Source organism: Chiloscyllium plagiosum, unplaced genomic scaffold (assembly GCF_037043375.1).
Source record: "Chiloscyllium plagiosum isolate Xiang-an unplaced genomic scaffold, Cpla_swu_hap1 HiC_scaffold_46, whole genome shotgun sequence".
Taxonomy (NCBI): domain Eukaryota; kingdom Metazoa; phylum Chordata; class Chondrichthyes; order Orectolobiformes; family Hemiscylliidae; genus Chiloscyllium; species Chiloscyllium plagiosum.
In genome coordinates this window covers 1,960,321-1,977,900 of record NW_028270184.1, presented here as the reverse complement: position 1 = coordinate 1,977,900, position 17,580 = coordinate 1,960,321, and the positions used below count along the sequence as shown (strand labels likewise).

Here is a 17,580-nt window from a genome sequence, read left to right as displayed (position 1 = left end):
AAATTAGATAGGCTTCAAATTGGTTTCACAGGTCAGTGCAACATTGAGGGCCAAAGGGCCTGTACTGCGCTGGAATGTTCTATATTGGAAGAGTATAAAGGCAGTAGGGGTATGATTAAGAGGGAAATCCAGAAGACAGAAAGGGGACATGAGATAGCTTTGGCAAATAGAGTTAAGGATAATCCAAAGGGTTTTATAAATACATTAAAGGCTTTTGCCCGAAATGTCGATTCTCCTGCTTCTCGGATGCTGCCTGACCTGCTGTGCTTTTCCAGCAACACACTCTCGACTCTAATCTCCAGCATCTGCCGTCCTCACTTTCACCCATCAAAGATCAGCAAGGCAGCCTATGTCAGAGAGTCACAGAGACGTACAGCATGGAAACAGACCCTTCGGCCCAACCCGTCCATGCTGACCCAGATATCCCAACCCAATCTAGTCCCACTGGCCAGCACCCGGCCCATATCCTTCCAAACCCTTCCTATTCATATACCCATCCAAATGCCTCTTAAATGTTGCAATTGTACCAGCCTCCACCACTTCCTCTGGCAGCTCATTCCATATACATACCACCCTCTGTGTGAAACAGTTACCCCTTAGGTCTCTTTTATATCTTTCCCCTCTCACCCTAAACCTATGCTCTCAAGTTCTGGACTCCCCCACCCCAGGGAAAATACTTTGTCTATTTATCCTATCCATGCCCCTCATAATTTTGTAAACCTCTATAAGGTCACCTCTCAGCCTCTGACACAGGAATTGGGGGAGATAATAAACGAGTATTTTATATCAGTGTTTACTGTGGAGAAGGGCTTGGAAGATATAGATTGTGGGGAAATGGATAGTGACATCTGGAAAAATATCCATATTACGGAGGAGGTGGTGCTGGATGCCTTGAAACGGTTAAAGGTGGATAAATCCCCAGGACCTGATCAGGTGTACCCGAGAACTCTGTGGGAAGCTAGAGAAGTGATTGCTGGGCCTCTTACTGAGATATTTGTATCATCGATAGTCACAGGTGAGGTGCCACAAGACTGGAAGTTGGCAAATGTGGTGCCACTGTTTAAGAAGGGCAGTAAAGACAAGCCAGGGAACTATAGACCGGTGAGCCTGACCTCGGTGGTGGGCAAGTTGTTGGAGGGAATCCTGAGGGACAGGGTGTACATGTATTTGGAAAGGCAAGGACTGATTCGGGATAGTCAATATGGCTTTGTGTGTGGGAAATCATGTCTCATAAACTTGATTGAGGTTTTTGAAGAAGTAACAAAGAGGATTGATAAGGGCAGAGCAATAGATGTGATCTATATGGGCTTCAGTAAGGCGTTCGACAAGGTTCCCCATGGGAGACTGATTAGCAAGGTTAGATCTCATGGAATACAGGGAGAACTAGCCATTTGGATACAGAACTGGCTCAAAGGTAGAAGACAGAGGGTGGTGGTGGAGGGTTGTTTTTCAGACTGGAGGCCTGTGACCAGTGGAGTGCCACAAGGATCGGTGCTGGGCCCTCTACTTTTTGTCATTTACATAAATGGTTTGGATGTGAGCATAAGAGGTACAGTTAGTAAGTTCGCAGATGACGCCAAAATTGGAGGTGTAGTGGACAGTGAAGAGGGTTATCTCAGATTACAACAGGATCTGGACCAGATGGGCCAATGGGCTGAGAAGTGGCAGATGGAGTTTAATTCAGATAAATGTGAGGTGCTGCATTTTGGGAAAACAAATCTTAGCAGGACTTATACACTTAATGGTAAGGTCCTAGGGAGTGTTGCTGAACAAAGAGACCTTGGAGTGCAGGTTCATAGCTCCTTGAGAGTGGAGTTGCAGGTAGATAGGATAGTGAAGAAGGCGTTTGGTATGCTTTCCTTTATTGGTCAGAGTATTGAGTACAGGAGTTGGGAGGTCATGTTGCGGCTGTACAGGACATTGGTTAGGCCACTGTTAGAATATTGTGTGCAATTCTGGTCTCCTTCCGATCGGAAAGATGTTATGAAACTTGAAAGGGTTCAGAAAAGATTTATAAGGATGTTGCCAGGGTGGGAGGATCTGAGCTACAGGGAGAGGCTGAACAGGCTGGGGCTGTTTTCCCTGGAGTGTCGGAGGCTGAGGGGTGACCGTATAGAGGTTTATAAAGTAATGAGGGGCATGGATAAGATAAATAGACAAAGTCTTTTCCCTGGGGTCGGGGAGTCTAGAACTAGAGGGCATAGGTTTAGGGTGAGAGGGGAAAGATATAAAAGAGACCTAAGGGGCAACTTTTTCACACAGAGAGTGGTACGTGTATGGAATGAGCTGCCAGAGGAAGTGGTGGAGGCTGGTACAATTGCAACATTTAAGAGGCATTTGGATGGGTATATGAATAGGAAGGGTTTGGAGGGATATGGGCCGGGTGCTGGCAGGTGGGACTAGATTGGGTTGGGATATCTGGTCGGCATGGACAGGTTGGGCCGAAGGGTCTGTTTCTGTGCTGTACAGCTCTATGACTCTACACACATGGACCAACAAACGCCCGCTCCATCTCTCCCACAGGGACACCAGGAAGTGTGTGTGCTCTCTCACTCTCTCTCCCCGTCCCTGCTTCTATTTACCCTTGCCCTCCCTCTCCCCTCCTCAGCCTCTATCTCTGTCTTGCTCCCCTCTCTGTCTCCCCCTCACTCCCCACCCCTGCGCCCTCTCTCTCTCTCTCTCTCTGTCTGGGACACAGAGCTCTAAAGTGTGACTTGTTTTGTTCTCCAGGTGGTGAAAGTTGGCATTATTGAACCATGTCCATCTCCAGCAGGTAAGAGTTTCATTGCACTGACACCAGCCTCATCCTCCTGGGGTAGAGTGTCTCAGGCCCTGACCCACCTCAAACTGACTGCCCTCATCCCCCCCTGCCCTCCTGGTTCCCTCTGTAAGTATCAGACAGAGGGAGAAAACACAGGTCCCTCCGACACAGACTGGGTGTCAGGGAGTGACCCAGAGGGTGAGGGTCATAGACAAGGCAAGGGAGACGGAGGGGCTGAGAGTCATGGAGAGGGCGAGAACATGGAGACGGTAAGGGTCGTGGGGAGGTAGGTCATAGGTCATGGAGAGGCCAGGGTAAGAATTGGAGAGAGTGTGGAATGCAGAGAGGGCGGGAATCCGGAGAAAGATGAGTGTTCAGGGTTAATCCAGGTATTGTAGTAGAGTTCTGTTGGGGTTGGTGGGGAGGGGGGGGGGGGTGACAAAGACCCCAGGGGTTGGGGGAAATTACACAACACCCCCCAAGTGGGGGGGGGGGGGTTAGTGACAGGAATCCCCAAGGTACAGGGGAATGACAGACAGCCCCAGGGTACAGGAGAATGACAGACACCACCAGGGTACAGGGGAATGACAGACAGCCCCAGGGTACAGGGGAATGACAGACACCCCCAGGGGAATGACAGACAGCCCCAGGGTACAGGGGAATGACAGACAGCCCCAGGGTACAGGGGAATGACAGACAGCCCCAGGGGAATGACAGACAGCCCCAGGGTACAGGGGAATGACAGACACCCCCAGGGGAATGACAGACAGCCCCAGGGTACAGGGGAATGACAGACAGCCCCAGGGGAATGACAGACAGCCCCAGGGTACAGGGGAATGACAGACAGCCCCAGGGTACAGGGGAATGACAGACAGCCCCAGGGGAATGACAGACAGCCCCAGGGTACAGGGGAATGACAGACAGCCCCAGGGTACAGGGGAATGACAGACAGTCCCAGGGTACAGGGGAATGACAGACACCCCCAGGGGAATGACAGACAGCCCCAGGGTACAGGGGAATGACAGACAGCCCCAGGGTACAGGGGAATGACAGACAGCCCCAGGGGAATGACAGACAGCCCCAGGGTACAGGGGAATGACAGACAGCCCCAGGGGAATGACAGACAGCCCCAGGGTACAGGGGAATGACAGACAGCCCCAGGGGAATGACAGACAGCCCCAGGGTACAGGGGAATGACAGACAGCCCCAGGGGAATGACAGACACCCCCAGGGTACAGGGGAATGACAGACACCCCCAGGGGAATGACAGACAGCCCCAGGGTACAGGGGAATGACAGACAGCCCCAGGGTACAGGGGAATGACAGACAGCCCCAGGGGAATGACAGACAGCCCCAGGGTACAGGGGAATGACAGACACCCCCAGGGGAATGACAGACAGCCCCAGGGTACAGGGGAATGACAGACAGCCCCAGGGGAATGACAGACAGCCCCAGGGTACAGGGGAATGACAGACAGCCCCAGGGTACAGGGGAATGACAGACAGCCCCAGGGGAATGACAGACAGCCCCAGGGTACAGGGGAATGACAGACAGCCCCAGGGTACAGGGGAATGACAGACAGTCCCAGGGTACAGGGGAATGACAGACACCCCCAGGGGAATGACAGACAGCCCCAGGGTACAGGGGAATGACAGACAGCCCCAGGGTACAGGGGAATGACAGACAGCCCCAGGGGAATGACAGACAGCCCCAGGGTACAGGGGAATGACAGACAGCCCCAGGGTACAGGGGAATGACAGACAGCCCCAGGGGAATGACAGACAGCCCCAGGGTACAGGGGAATGACAGACAGCCCCAGGGGAATGACAGACAGCCCCAGGGTACAGGGGAATGACAGACAGCCCCAGGGGAATGACAGACACCCCCAGGGGAATGACAGACACCCCCAGGGTACAGGGGAATGACAGACACCCCCAGGGGAATGACAGACAGCCCCAGGGTACAGGGGAATGACAGACAGCCCCAGGGTACAGGGGAATGACAGACAGCCCCAGGGGAATGACAGACAGCCCCAGGGTACAGGGGAATGACAGACAGTCCCAGGGTACAGGGGAATGACAGACAGTCCCAGGGTACAGGGGAATGACAGACAGCCCCAGGGGAATGACAGACACCCCCAGGGTACAGGGGAATGACAGACAGCCCCAGGGGAATGACAGACAGCCCCAGGGTACAGGGGAATGACAGACACCCCCAGGGGAATGACAGACAGCCCCAGGGTACAGGGGAATGACAGACAGCCCCAGGGTACAGGGGAATGACAGACAGCCCCAGGGGAATGACAGACAGCCCCAGGGTACAGGGGAATGACAGACAGCCCCAGGGTACAGGGGAATGACAGACAGCCCCAGGGGAATGACAGACAGCCCCAGGGTACAGGGGAATGACAGACAGCCCCAGGGGAATGACAGACACCCCCAGGGTACAGGGGAATGACAGACAGCCCCAGGGGAATGACAGACACCCCCAGGGTACAGGGGAATGACAGACAGCCCCAGGGGAATGACAGACAGCCCCAGGGTACAGGGGAATGACAGACAGCCCCAGGGGAATGACAGACACCCCCAGGGGAATGACAGACACCCCCAGGGTACAGGGGAATGACAGACAGCCCCAGGGGAATGACAGACAGCCCCAGGGTACAGGGGAATGACAGACAGTCCCAGGGGAATGACAGACAGCCCCAGGGTACAGGGGAATGACAGACAGCCCCAGGGTACAGGGGAATGACAGACAGCCCCAGGGGAATGACAGACAGCCCCAGGGTACAGGGGAATGACAGACAGCCCCAGGGTACAGGGGAATGACAGACAGCCCCAGGGGAATGACAGACAGCCCCAGGGTACAGGGGAATGACAGACAGCCCCAGGGGAATGACAGACAGCCCCAGGGGAATGACAGACACCCCCAGGGTACAGGGGAATGACAGACAGCCCCAGGGGAATGACAGACACCCCCAGGGTACAGGGGAATGACAGACAGCCCCAGGGGAATGACAGACAGCCCCAGGGTACAGGGGAATGACAGACAGCCCCAGGGGAATGACAGACACCCCCAGGGGAATGACAGACACCCCCAGGGTACAGGGGAATGACAGACAGCCCCAGGGGAATGACAGACAGCCCCAGGGTACAGGGGAATGACAGACAGTCCCAGGGGAATGACAGACAGCCCCAGGGGAATGACAGACACCCCCAGGGTACAGGGGAATGACAGACAGCCCCAGGGGAATGACAGACACCCCCAGGGTACAGGGGAATGACAGACAGCCCCAGGGGAATGACAGACAGCCCCAGGGTACAGGGGAATGACAGACAGCCCCAGGGGAATGACAGACACCCCCAGGGGAATGACAGACACCCCCAGGGTACAGGGGAATGACAGACAGCCCCAGGGGAATGACAGACAGCCCCAGGGTACAGGGGAATGACAGACAGCCCCAGGGGAATGACAGACAGTCCCAGGGGAATGACAGACAGCCCCAGGGTGTGTGTGTGTATGTGTATGTGTGTGTGTGTGGGTCTGATTGCCTGTGGTGCTGTTGCAGGGCCAGAGCCGGAGGACCCTGTGACGACGGTGAGCTGTGCCCCATCTACATCCCCCCCTCACAGCTCGAGCTCGGCGCTGGTGAAGGAGGTATCGTCTACACCCCCGTCGTCCCCCTCCATGAGCGGGAACCTCTCCGCAGCAAGGTGAGTGGAAGAGGCAGTGTGGACGGGGTTGGGAACGTTTATGGGGAGCTTGTGGAGCCACCTGGGGTAGAGGGGGAGGGGGGTCCAGGGGTCGAGGGAAGACTGAGCTGTCTATGTTGTCAGGAGCAGTCAGTCTGAACATCCAGTCAGGAGGGTCTGTTAAAAGGCATCAGGATAGGAAGGGTTTAGAGGGAGATGTGGATATGTGCTAGTAAACAGGACCAGGTTAGGTTAGGATACATGGTAGGGATTGATGACCTGGGCCGAAGGATTTGTTTCCGTGCTGTACAGCTCTATGACTGACTGAGACCCTGTCCTGTTGCAGTGCGGGTGCGGGTGAGGCGATGGGCCTCCAGGTCGATTACTGGCTCTCCCACTCGGCTGACAGGAGGAAGGAGGGAGAGAAACGCGACGTCAACGTGAAGAATACATTGAAAAGCGCCTTCCGCTCGGTTCAGGTCAGCCGCCTACCCAACGGGGGGGAGCTCAGCCCCTCCATCACCATGTCCATGACCGTGGTCACCAAGGAGAAGAACAAGAAAGGTGAGGGGGGGGGGGAGGGGCAGGGCTCCACTGAGGGGGGGGTCAGAGTGAGGGAGGGTCAGTGAGGGGGGTCAGTGAGGGAGGGTCAGAGTGAGGGAGGGTCAGTGTGGGCAGGGCTCCACTGAGGGGGGGGGGTCAGAGTGAGGGAGGGGTCAGAGTGAGGGAGGGGTCAGAGTGAGGGAGGGTCAGTGAGGGGGGTCAGAGTGTGGTAGGGTCAGTGAGGGGGTCAGATTGAGGGAGGGTCAGAGTGAGGGAGGGTCAGTGAGGGGAGGGTCAGTGAGGGAGGGTCAGTGAGGGGGGTCAGTGAGGGAGAGTCAGAGTGAGGGAGGGGTCAGAGTGAGGGAGGGTCAGTGTGGGCAGGGCTCCACTGAGGGGGGGGTCAGAGTGAGGGAGGGGTCAGAGTGAGGGAGGGGTCAGAGTGAGGGAGGGTCAGTGAGGTGGGTCAGAGTGTGGTAGGGTCAGTGAGGGGGGTCAGATTGAGGGAGGGTCAGAGTGAGGGAGGGTCAGTGAGGGGAGGGTCAGTGAGGGAGGGTCAGTGAGGGAGAGTCAGAGTGAGGGAGGGGTCAGAATGAGGGAGGGGTCAGAGTGAGCGAGGGGTCAGAGTGAGGGAGGGTCAGTGAGGGGAGGGTCAGTGAGGGAGGGTCAGTGAGGGGAGGGTCAGTGAGGGGAGGGTCAGTGAGGGAGGGTCAGTGAGGGGAGGGTCAGTGAGGGGAGGGTCAGTGAGGGGAGGGTCAGTGAGGGAGGGTCAGTGAGGGGAGGGTCAGAGTGAGGGGAGGGTCAGTGAGGGAGGGTCAGAGTGAGGGAGGGTCACTGAGGGGGGTCAGTGAGGGAGGGTCAGAGTGAGGGAGGGTCAGTGAGGGAGGGTCAGAGTGTGGGAGGGTCAGAGTGTGGGAGGGCGGGTCAGAGTGAGGGCGGGTCAGAGTGAGGGCGGGTCAGAGTGAGGGCGGGTCAGAGTGAGGGAGGGTCAGAGAGGGGTGTCAGTGAGGGAGGGTCAGTGTGTGGGAGGGTCAGTATGAGGGAGGGTCAGAGTGAGGGAGGGTCAGTGAGGGAGGGTGTCAGTGAAGGAAGGTCATAGTGAGGGAGGGTCAGAGTGAGGGAGGATCAGAGTGAGGGGGGTCAGTGAGGGAGGGTCAGAGTGAGGGAGGGTCAGAGTGAGGGAGGTCAGTGTGGGCAGGGCTCCAGTGAGGGGGGGTCAGAGTGAGGGAGGGTCAGTGAGGGAGGGTCAGTGAGGGGAGGGTCAGAGTGAGGGAGGGTCAGTGAGGGGGGTCAGTGAGGGAGGGTCAGAGTGAGGGAGGGTCAGTGAGGGAGGGTCAGAGTGAGGGAGGGTCAGTGTGGGCAGGGCTCCAGTGAGGTGGGTGGTCAGAGTGAGGGAGGGTCAGAGTGAGGAGGGTCAGAATAGGGAGAGATCAGAGTGAGGGAGGGTCAGTGAGGGGAGGGTCAGTGAGGGTGTCAGTGAGGGAGGGTGTCAGTGAGGGAGGGTGTCAGTGAAGGAAGGTCAGAGTGAGGGAGGGTCAGTGAGGGGGGTCAGTGAGGGAGGGTCAGAGTGAGGGAGGGTCAGTGAGGGAGGGTCAGTGTGGGCAGGGCTCCAGTGAGGGCGGTGGTCAGAGTGAGGGAGGGTCAGTGAGGGGAGGGTCAGAGTGAGGGAGGGTCAGAATAAGGAGAGATCAGAGTGAGGGAGGGTCAGTGAGGGGAGGGTCAGTGAGAGGAGGGTCAGTGAGGGAGGGTCAGAGTGTGGTAGGGTCAGTGAGGGGGGTCAGAGTGAGGGAGGGTCAGAGTGAGGGAGGGTCAGAGTGAGGGGGGTCACTGAGGGGAGGGTCAGAGTGAGGGAGGGTCAGAGTGAGGGAGGGTCAGAGTGAGGGAGGGTCAGAGAGGGAGTGTCAGAGTGAGGGAGGGTCAGTGAGGGGGTTCAGAGTGAGGGAGGGTAAATGAGGGGATAGTCAGAATGAGGGAGTGTCAGTGAGGGGAGGGTCAGAGAGAGGGTGTGTCAGAGTGTGGGAGGGTCAGAGTAAGGGAGGGGTCAGAGGGAGGGAGGGTCAGAGAGATGGAGGGTCAGTGAGGGAGGGTCAGAGTGAGGGAGGGTCAGTGAGGAGCATGTCAGAGTGAGGGTGGGTCACTGTGGGCAGGGCTCCAATGAGGGGGGGGGTCTGAGTGAGAGAGGGTCAGTGAGGGGGGTCAGTGAGGGGGGTCAGAGTGAGGGAGGGTCAGTGAGGGGGGGTCAGACTGAGGGAGGGTCAGTGTGGGGGGTTAGTGAGGGGGGTCAGTGAGGAGAGGGTCAGTGAGGGGGGTCAGTGAGGGGGGTCAGAGTGAGGGAGGGTCAGTGAGGGGGGTCAGTGAGGGGGGTCAGACTGAGGGAGGGTCAGTGAGGGGGGTCAGTGAGGGGGGGTCAGAGTGAGGGAGGGTCAGTTTGGGCAGGTCTCCAGGGGAGGGGGTCAGAGTGAGGGAGGGTCAGTGAGGGGTGTCAGTGAGGGGCGGGTCAGAGTGAGGGAGGGTCAGTGAATGGGGGGTCAGAGTGGGGGAGGGTCAGAGAGGGGAGGGTCAGAGTGAGGGAGGGTCAGTGAGGGGAGGGTCAGTGAGGGGACGGTCAGTAAGGGGGGGTCAGTGAGGGGGGGTCAGAGTGAGGGAGGGTCAGTTTGGGCAGGTCTCCAGGGGAGGGGGTCAGAGTGAGGGCGGGTCAGTGTGGGCAGAGCTCTGGGGGGGGAGGGTCAGAGTGAGGGAGGGTCAGTGAGAGGGGTCAGAGTGAGGGGAGGGTCAGTGAGGGGAGTCAGAGTGAGGGAGGAGTCAGAGTGAGGGAGGGTAAGTGAGGGGAGTCAGAGTGAGGGAGGGTCAGAGTGAGGGAGGGTCAGTGTGGGGAGTCAGAGTGAGGGAGGGTCAGTGAGGGAGGGTCAGTGTGGGCAGAGCTCTGGGGGGGGAGGGTCAGAGTGAGGGAGGGTCAGTGAGAGGGGTCAGAGTGAGGGAGGGGTCAGAGTGAGGGAGGGTCAGTGAGGGGAGTCAGAGTGAGGGGAGGGTCAGTGAGGGGAGTCAGAGTGAGGGGAGGGTCAGTGAGGGGAGTCAGAGTGAGGGAGGGTCAGTGAGGGAAGGTCAGAGTGAGGGAGGGTCAGTGTGAGGGAGGTCAGTGAGAGGAGGGTCAGAGTGAGGGAGAGTCAGTGGGAGGGTCAGAGTGAGGGCAGGGTCAGTGAGGGGAGTCAGAGTGAGGGGAGGGTCAGTGAGGGGAGTCAGAGTGAGGGAGAGTCAGTGGGAGGGTCAGAGTGAGGGCAGGGTCAGTGAGGGAAGGTCAGTGAGGGGAGGATTGGAGTGAGGGAGGGTCAGTGAGGGGGACAGAGTGAGGGAGGGTCAGTGAGGGAAGGGTCAGAGTGAGGGAGGGTAAGTGAGGGGAGGGTAAGTGAGGGGAGGGTCAGTGAGGGGAGGGTCACTGAGGTGGTCGGAGTAAGGGCAGGGTCGGAGTGAGGGGGGGTCAGTGAGGGGCATCAAAGAGGGAATTGGAGTGAGTGGGGTCAGTGGGGGTGGGTGCAGTGAGGGAAGTACTGGGTGAGTGATTGAGGGAGGTACTGGGTGAGGGAGGTACTGGGTGAGGATTGAGGGAGGTACTGGGTGAGGGACAGAGGGAGGGACTGGGTGAGGGAGGTACTGGGTGAGTAACAGAGGAAGGTACTGGGTGAGGGAGGGACTGGGTGAGGGAGTGGCTGGGTGAGGAACAGAGGGAGGTACTGGGTGAGGGATTGAGGGAGGTACTGGGTGAGGGAGGTACTGGGTGAGGGATTGAGGGAGGTACTGGGTGAGGGAGGTACTGGGTGAGGGAGGTACTGGGTGAGTAACAGAGGAAGGTACTGGGTGAGGGAGGGACTGGGTGAGGGAGGTACTGGGTGAGGGAGGTACTGGGTGAGTAACAGAGGAAGGTACTGGGTGAGGGAGTGGCTGGGTGAGGAACAGAGGGAGGTACTGGGTGAGGGAGGGACTGGGTGAGGGATTGAGGGAGGGACTGGGTGAGGGAGTGGCTGGGTGAGGGATTGAGGGAGTGACTGGGTGAGGGAGTGGCTGGGTGAGGGATTGAGGGAGTGACTGGGTGAGGGAGTGGCTGGGTGAGGGATTGAGGGAGTGACTGGGTGAGGGAGTGGCTGGGTGAGGAACAGAGGGAGGTACTGGGTGAGGGAGGTGCTGGGTGAGGGAGGTACTGGGTGCGGAGGGACTGGGTGAGGGAGGTACTGGGTGAGGGAGGTACTGGGTGAGGGAGGTGCTGGGTGAGGGAGGTACTGGGTGAGGGAGGTGCTGGGTGAGGGAGGTACTGGGTGCGGAGGGACTGGGTGAGGAGGGACTGGGTGAGGGAGGTGCTGTGTGAGGAACAGAGGGAGGTGCTGGGTGAGGGAAAGAGGGAGGTGCTGGGTGAGGGTGGTACTGGGTGCGGAGGGACTGGGTGAGGGAGGTACTGGGTGAGGGAGGTGCTGGGTGAGGGAGGTGCTGGGTGAGGGAGGTACTGGGTGCGGAGGGACTGGGTGAGGAGGGACTGGGTGAGGGGGGTGCTGTGTGAGGAACAGAGGGAGGTGCTGGGTGAGGGAAAGAGGGAGGTGCTGGGTGAGGGTGGTACTGGGTGAGGGTGGTACTGGATGAGGGAGGTACTGGGTGAGGGAGGGACTGGGTGAGGGAGGTGCTCGGTGAGGGAGGTACTGGGTGAGGGACAGAGGGAGGTACTGGTTGAGGGAGGTACTGGGTGAGGAGGTACTGGGTGAGGGACAGAGGGAGTTCCCCCTCTGTGAGGGTGAGGGTCTCTGCTGCTGCCTGATTACTGGGAGGGACTGGGTGAGGGACAGAGGGAGTTCCCCCTCTGCGAGGGTGAGGGTCTCTGCTGCTGCCTGATTACTGGGAGGGACAGAGGGAGTTCCCCCTCTGCGAGGGTGAGGGTCTCTGCTGCTGCCTGATTACTGGGAGGGACTGGGTGAGGGACAGAGGGAGTTCCCCCTCTGCGAGGGTGAGGGTCTCTGCTGCTGCCTGATTACTGGGAGGGACTGGGTGAGGGACAGAGGGAGTTCCCCCTCTGTGAGGGTGAGGGTCTCTGCTGCTGCCTGATTACTGGGAGGGACTGGGTGAGGGACAGAGGGAGTTCCCCCTCTGCGAGGGTGAGGGTCTTTGCTGCTGCCTGATTACTGGGAGGGACTGGGTGAGGGACAGAGGGAGTTCCCCCTCTGCGAGGGTGAGGGTCTCTGCTGCTGCCTGATTACTGGGAGGGACAGAGGGAGTTCCCCCTCTGCGAGGGTGAGGGTCTCTGCTGCTGCCTGATTACTGGGAGGGACTGGGTGAGGGACAGAGGGAGTTCCCCCTCTGCGAGGGTGAGGGTCTCTGCTGCTGCCTGATTACTGGAAGGGACTGGGTGAGGAACAGAGGGAGTTCCCCCTCTGCGAGGGTGAGGGTCTCTGCTGCTGCCTGATTACTGGGAGGGACTGGGTGAGGGACAGAGGGAGTTCCCCCTCTGCGAGGGTGACGGTCTCTGCTGCTGCCTGATTACTGGGAGGGACAGAGGGAGTTCCCCCTCTGCGAGGGTGAGGGTCTCTGCTGCTGCCTGATTACTGGGAGGGACAGAGGGAGTTCCCCCTCTGCGAGGGTGAGGGTCTCTGCTGCTGCCTGATTACTGGGAGGGACTGGGTGAGGGACAGAGGGAGTTCCCCCTCTGCGAGGGTGAGGGTCTCTGCTGCTGCCTGATTACTGGGAGAGACAGAGGGAGTTCCCCCTCTGCGAGGGTGAGGGTCTCTGCTGCTGCCTGATTACTGGGAGGGACAGAGGGAGTTCCCCCTCTGCGAGGGTGAGGGTCTCTGCTGCTGCCTGATTACTGGGAGGGACAGAGGGAGTTCCCCCTCTGTGAGGGTGAGGGTCTCTGCTGCTGCCTGATTACTGGGAGGGACTGGATGAGGGACAGAGGGAGTTCCCCCTCTGCGAGGGTGAGGGTCTCTGCTGCTGCCTGATTACTGGGAGGGACTGGGTGAGGGACAGAGGGAGTTCCCCCTCTGCGAGGGTGAGGGTCTCTGCTGCTGCCTGATTACTGGGAGGGACTGGGTGAGGGACAGAGGGAGTTCCCCCTCTGCGAGGGTGAGGGTCTCTGCTGCTGCCTGATTACTGGGAGGGACAGAGGGAGTTCCCCCTCTGCGAGGGTGAGGGTCTCTGCTGCTGCCTGATTACTGGGAGGGACAGAGGGAGTTCCCCCTCTGCGAGGGTGAGGGTCTCTGCTGCTGCCTGATTACTGGGAGGGACAGAGGGACAGAGGGAGTTCCCCCTCTGCGAGGGTGAGGGTCTCTGCTGCTGCCTGATTACTGGGAGGGACAGAGGGAGTTCCCCCTCTGCGAGGGTGAGGGTCTCTGCTGCTGCCTGATTACTGGGTGAACCTCCTTGTCCCTTCAGTGCCAACGATATTCTTGAGCAAGAGACCGAAGGAAAAGGAGCTGGATTCAAAGAGTCAGGTCATTGAGGGGATCAGTCGGTTAATCTGCTCAGCAAAACAGCAGCATCACAGCATGCTGAAAGGTCAGCTCCACGTCACCCATACACCGCATACGGTGGGCTATTCACCCTGGGTGGGGGGACTGCGGTGGACAGCACAACTCTGTCAGCCCCTCGAGTCCCTACATCCCCTCCCTATCTCTGTAACCCCCTCCGGCCCCTACACCCCCTCCCTATCTCTGTAACTCCCACCAGTCCGTACACCCGCTCCCTATCTCTGTAACCCCCACCAGTCCCTACACCCCCTCCCTATCTCTGTAACCCCCACCACTCCCTACACCCCCTCCCTATCTCTGTAATTCCCACCAGTCCCTACACCCCCTCCCCATCTCTGTCACCCCCCTCCAGCCCCTACACCCCCTCCCTATCTCTGTAACCCCCTCCAGCCCCTACACCCCCTCCCTATCTCTGTAACCACCTCCAGCCCCTACACCCCCTCCCTATCTCTGTAACCCCCACCAGCCCCTACACCCCCTCCCCATCTCTGTAACCCCCATCAGCCCCTACACCCCCTCCCTATCTCTGTAACCCCCACCACTCCCTACACCCCCTCCCTATCTCTGTAATTCCCACCAGTCCCTACACCCCCTCCCTATCTCTGTAACCCCCTCTTGCCCCGACACCCCCTCCCTATCTCTGTCACCCCCTCCAGCCTCTACACCCCCTCCCCATCTCTGTAACCCCCTCCAGCCCCTACACCCTCTCCCCATCTCTGTAACCCCCACCAGCCCCTACACCCCCCTCCCCATCTCTGTAACCCCCTCCTGCCCCTACACCCCCTCCCTATCTCTGTAACCCCCTCCGACCCTTACACCCCCTCCCTATCTCTGTCACCCCCTCCGGCCCCTACACCCCCTCCCTATCTCTGTCACCCCCTCCCTATCTCTGTAACCCCCTCCAGCCCCCTACACCACCTCCCTATCTCTGTAACCCCCTCCAGCCCCTACACCCCCCTCCCCATCTCTGTAACCCCCTCCTGCCCCTACACCCCCTCCCTATCTCTGTCACCCCCTCCGGCCCCTACACCCCCTCCCTATCTCTGTCACCCCCTCCAGCCCCTACACCCCCTCCCTATCTCTGTCAACCCCTCCAGCCCCTACACCCCTCCCTACCTCTGTCACCCCCTCCAGCCCTTACACCCCCTCCCTATCTCTGTTACCCCCTCCAGCCCCTTACACCCCCTCCCTATCTCTGTCACCCCCTCCGGCCCCTACACCCCCTCCCTATCTCTGTCACCCCCTCCGGCTCCTACACTCCCTCCCTATCTCTGTAACCCCCCCCAGCCCCTACACCCCCTCCCTATCTCTGTAACCCCCTCCAGCCCCTACACCCCCTCCCTATCTCTGTAACCCCCTCCAGCCCCTACACTCCCTCCCTATCTCTGTCACCCCCTCCAGCCCTACACACCCCCCATCTCTGTAACCCCCTCCAGCCCCTACACCCCCTCCCTATCTCTGTAACCCCCTCCAGCCCCTACACCCCCTCCCTATCTCTGTAACCCCCTCCAGCCCCTACACCCCCTCCCTATCTCTGTCACCCCCTCCAGCCCCTACACCCCTCCCTACCTCTGTCACCCCCTCCAGCCCCTACACCCCTCCCTATCTCTGTAACCCCCTCCAGCCCCTACACCCCCTCCCTACCTCTGTCACCCCCTCCAGCCCCTTACACCCCCTCCCTATCTCTGTCACCCCCTCCGGCCCCTACACCCCCTCCCTATCTCTGTCACCCCCTCCGGCTCCTACACTCCCTCCCTATCTCTGTAACCCCCCCCAGCCCCTACACCCCCTCCCTATCTCTGTAACCCCCTCCAGCCCCTACACCCCCTCCCTATCTCTGTAACCCCCTCCGGCCCCTACACTCCCTCCCTATCTCTGTAACTCCCACCAGCCCCTACACCCCCTCCCCATCTCTGTAACACCCTCCAGCCCCTACACCCCCTCCCTATCTCTGTAACACCCTCCAGCCCCTACACCCCCTCCCTATCTCTGTCACCCCCTCCAGCCCCTACACCCCCTCCCTATCTCTGTCACCCCCTCCAGCCCCTACACCCCCTCCCTATCTCTGTAACCCATTCCAGCCCCTACACCCCCTCCCCATCTCTGTAACACCCTCCAGCCCCTACACCCCCTCCCTATCTCTGTAACACCCTCCAGCCCCTACACCCCCTCCCTATCTCTGTCACCCCCTCCAGCCCCTACACCCCCTCCCTATCTCTGTAACTCCCACCAGCCCCTACACCCCCTCCCTATCTATGTAACCCCCTCCAGCCCCTACACCCCTCCCTATCTCTGAAACCCCTCCGGCCCCTACACCCCTCCCTATCACTGTAACCCCCTCCGGCCCCTACACCCCCTCCCTATCTATGTAACCCCCTCCAGCCCCTACACCCCTCCCTATCTCTGTAACCCCCTCCGGCCCCTACACCCCCTCCCTATCTCTGTAACTCCCACCAGCCCCTACACCCCCTCCCTATCTATGTAACCCCCTCCAGCCCCTACACCCCTCCCTATCTCTGTAACCCCCTCCGGCCCCTACACCCCCTCCCTATCTCTGTAACTCCCACCAGCCCCTACACCCCCTCCCTATCTCTGTAACCCCCTCCAGCCCCCACACCCCCTCCCTATCACTGTAACCCCCTCCAGCCCCTACACCCCCTCCCTATCTCTGTAACCCCCTCCAGCCCCTACACCCCCTCCCTATCTCTGTAACCCCCTCCGGCCCCTACACCCCCTCCCTATCTCTGTAACTCCCACCAGCCCCTACACCCCCTCCCTATCTCTGTAACCCCCTCCAGCCCCCACCCCCCCGCCCTATCACTGTAACCCCCTCCAGCCCCTACACCCCCTCCCTATCTCTGTAACCCCCTCCAGCCCCTACACCCCCTCCCTATCTCTGTCACCCCCTTCCCTCCCTGTACCCATACCTATCTTTGTAACCTCTCTCAGCCCCTGTACCTCACGCCCCCACCCCACCCCACCATCTCTGTCACACACTCTCACCTCCCCTCATTCCCGTCGCTCCACCATTGCGTGCGCTGTTCTCTGGGATCCCTCCCTCTACCCCTCTGTCTGTCTCTCGTCTCCTCCTTTCCCACTCTCCTTAAATCTAACCTCAGTTGCCTGTCCCTAACTTGTGCTGCTGCTGTGAACATGGTGAATTGGTGAGGCTGGGCGAGACCTACTGGTGATGTTTTGTGTCTTACAGTTTCTATTGATGGACTCGATTGGAACGATGTGAAGTTTTTCCAGCTGGCAGCACAGTGGCCTACTCATGTCAAGCATTTTCCAATCGGACTCTTCTCATACAATAAGGCCAGTTGTTAGACCAGCCTCGCTGCAGCGAAACCATCTATCAGGGCAAGCTGCAGTCTCACTCGGAGCCTGAATACCTGACTGGAATGTATCATGGGAATGTTCAAGATTCAAAACCATCTGTGTTCAAAAAGGGAACAGCATTACAGGCAAGCTGTGTGAACAACAGCTTTTTAACCTGTCTGTTAACCTCTCCATAAAGTTCAACTTTAGTTATGTCTGCTGTCTGTAACCATCCAGTTACCCGCTAGGCTGTAACCCTCCCCCCCAGTCTGTAACCCCCCCCAGTCTGTAACCCCCCCAGTCTGTAACCCCCCCCAGTCTGTAACCCCCCCAGTCTGTAACCCCCTCCCAGTCTGTAACCCCCTCCCAGTCTGTAACCCCCCCCAGTCTGTAACCCCCCAGTCTGTAACCCCCCCAGTCTGTAACCCCCCAGTCTGTAACCCCCTCCCAGTCTGTAACCCCCTCCCAGTCTGTAACCCCCCAGTCTGTGACCCCCTCCCAGTCTGTAATCCTCCCTCCCAGTCTGTAACCCCTCAGTCTGTAACCCCCCTCCCAGTCTGTAACCCCCTCCCAGTCTGTAACCCTCCCTCCCAGTCTGTAACCCCCTCCCAGTCTGTAACCCTCCCTCCCAGTCTGTAACCCCCTCCCAGTCTGTAACCCCCTCCCAGTCTGTAACCCCCCAGTCTGTAACCCCCTCCCAGTCTGTAATCCTCCCTACCAGTCTGTAACCCCTCAGTCTGTAACCCACTCCCAGTCTGTAACCCCCTCC

General features: G+C 59.2%; 1 protein-coding gene across 2 annotated transcripts in view; it reads left to right on the top strand.

The window, feature by feature from the left end:
* pacs1b (phosphofurin acidic cluster sorting protein 1b) overlaps positions 1-17,135 on the top strand; it is a 103,536-nt gene extending 86,401 nt beyond the window's left edge. For both annotated transcript variants that reach the window (XM_087983556.1, XM_087983557.1), the window contains exons 20-24: positions 2,731-2,773; positions 6,330-6,474; positions 6,800-7,017; positions 13,399-13,521; positions 16,702-17,135. In XM_087983556.1, coding sequence (XP_087839682.1) covers positions 2,731-2,773; positions 6,330-6,474; positions 6,800-7,017; positions 13,399-13,521; positions 16,702-16,820 — 648 coding nt within the window. In that variant the 3' untranslated portion in view covers positions 16,821-17,135. The remainder of the gene's footprint in view (positions 1-2,730; positions 2,774-6,329; positions 6,475-6,799; positions 7,018-13,398; positions 13,522-16,701) is intronic.
* Positions 17,136-17,580: the final 445 nt, after the last annotated feature.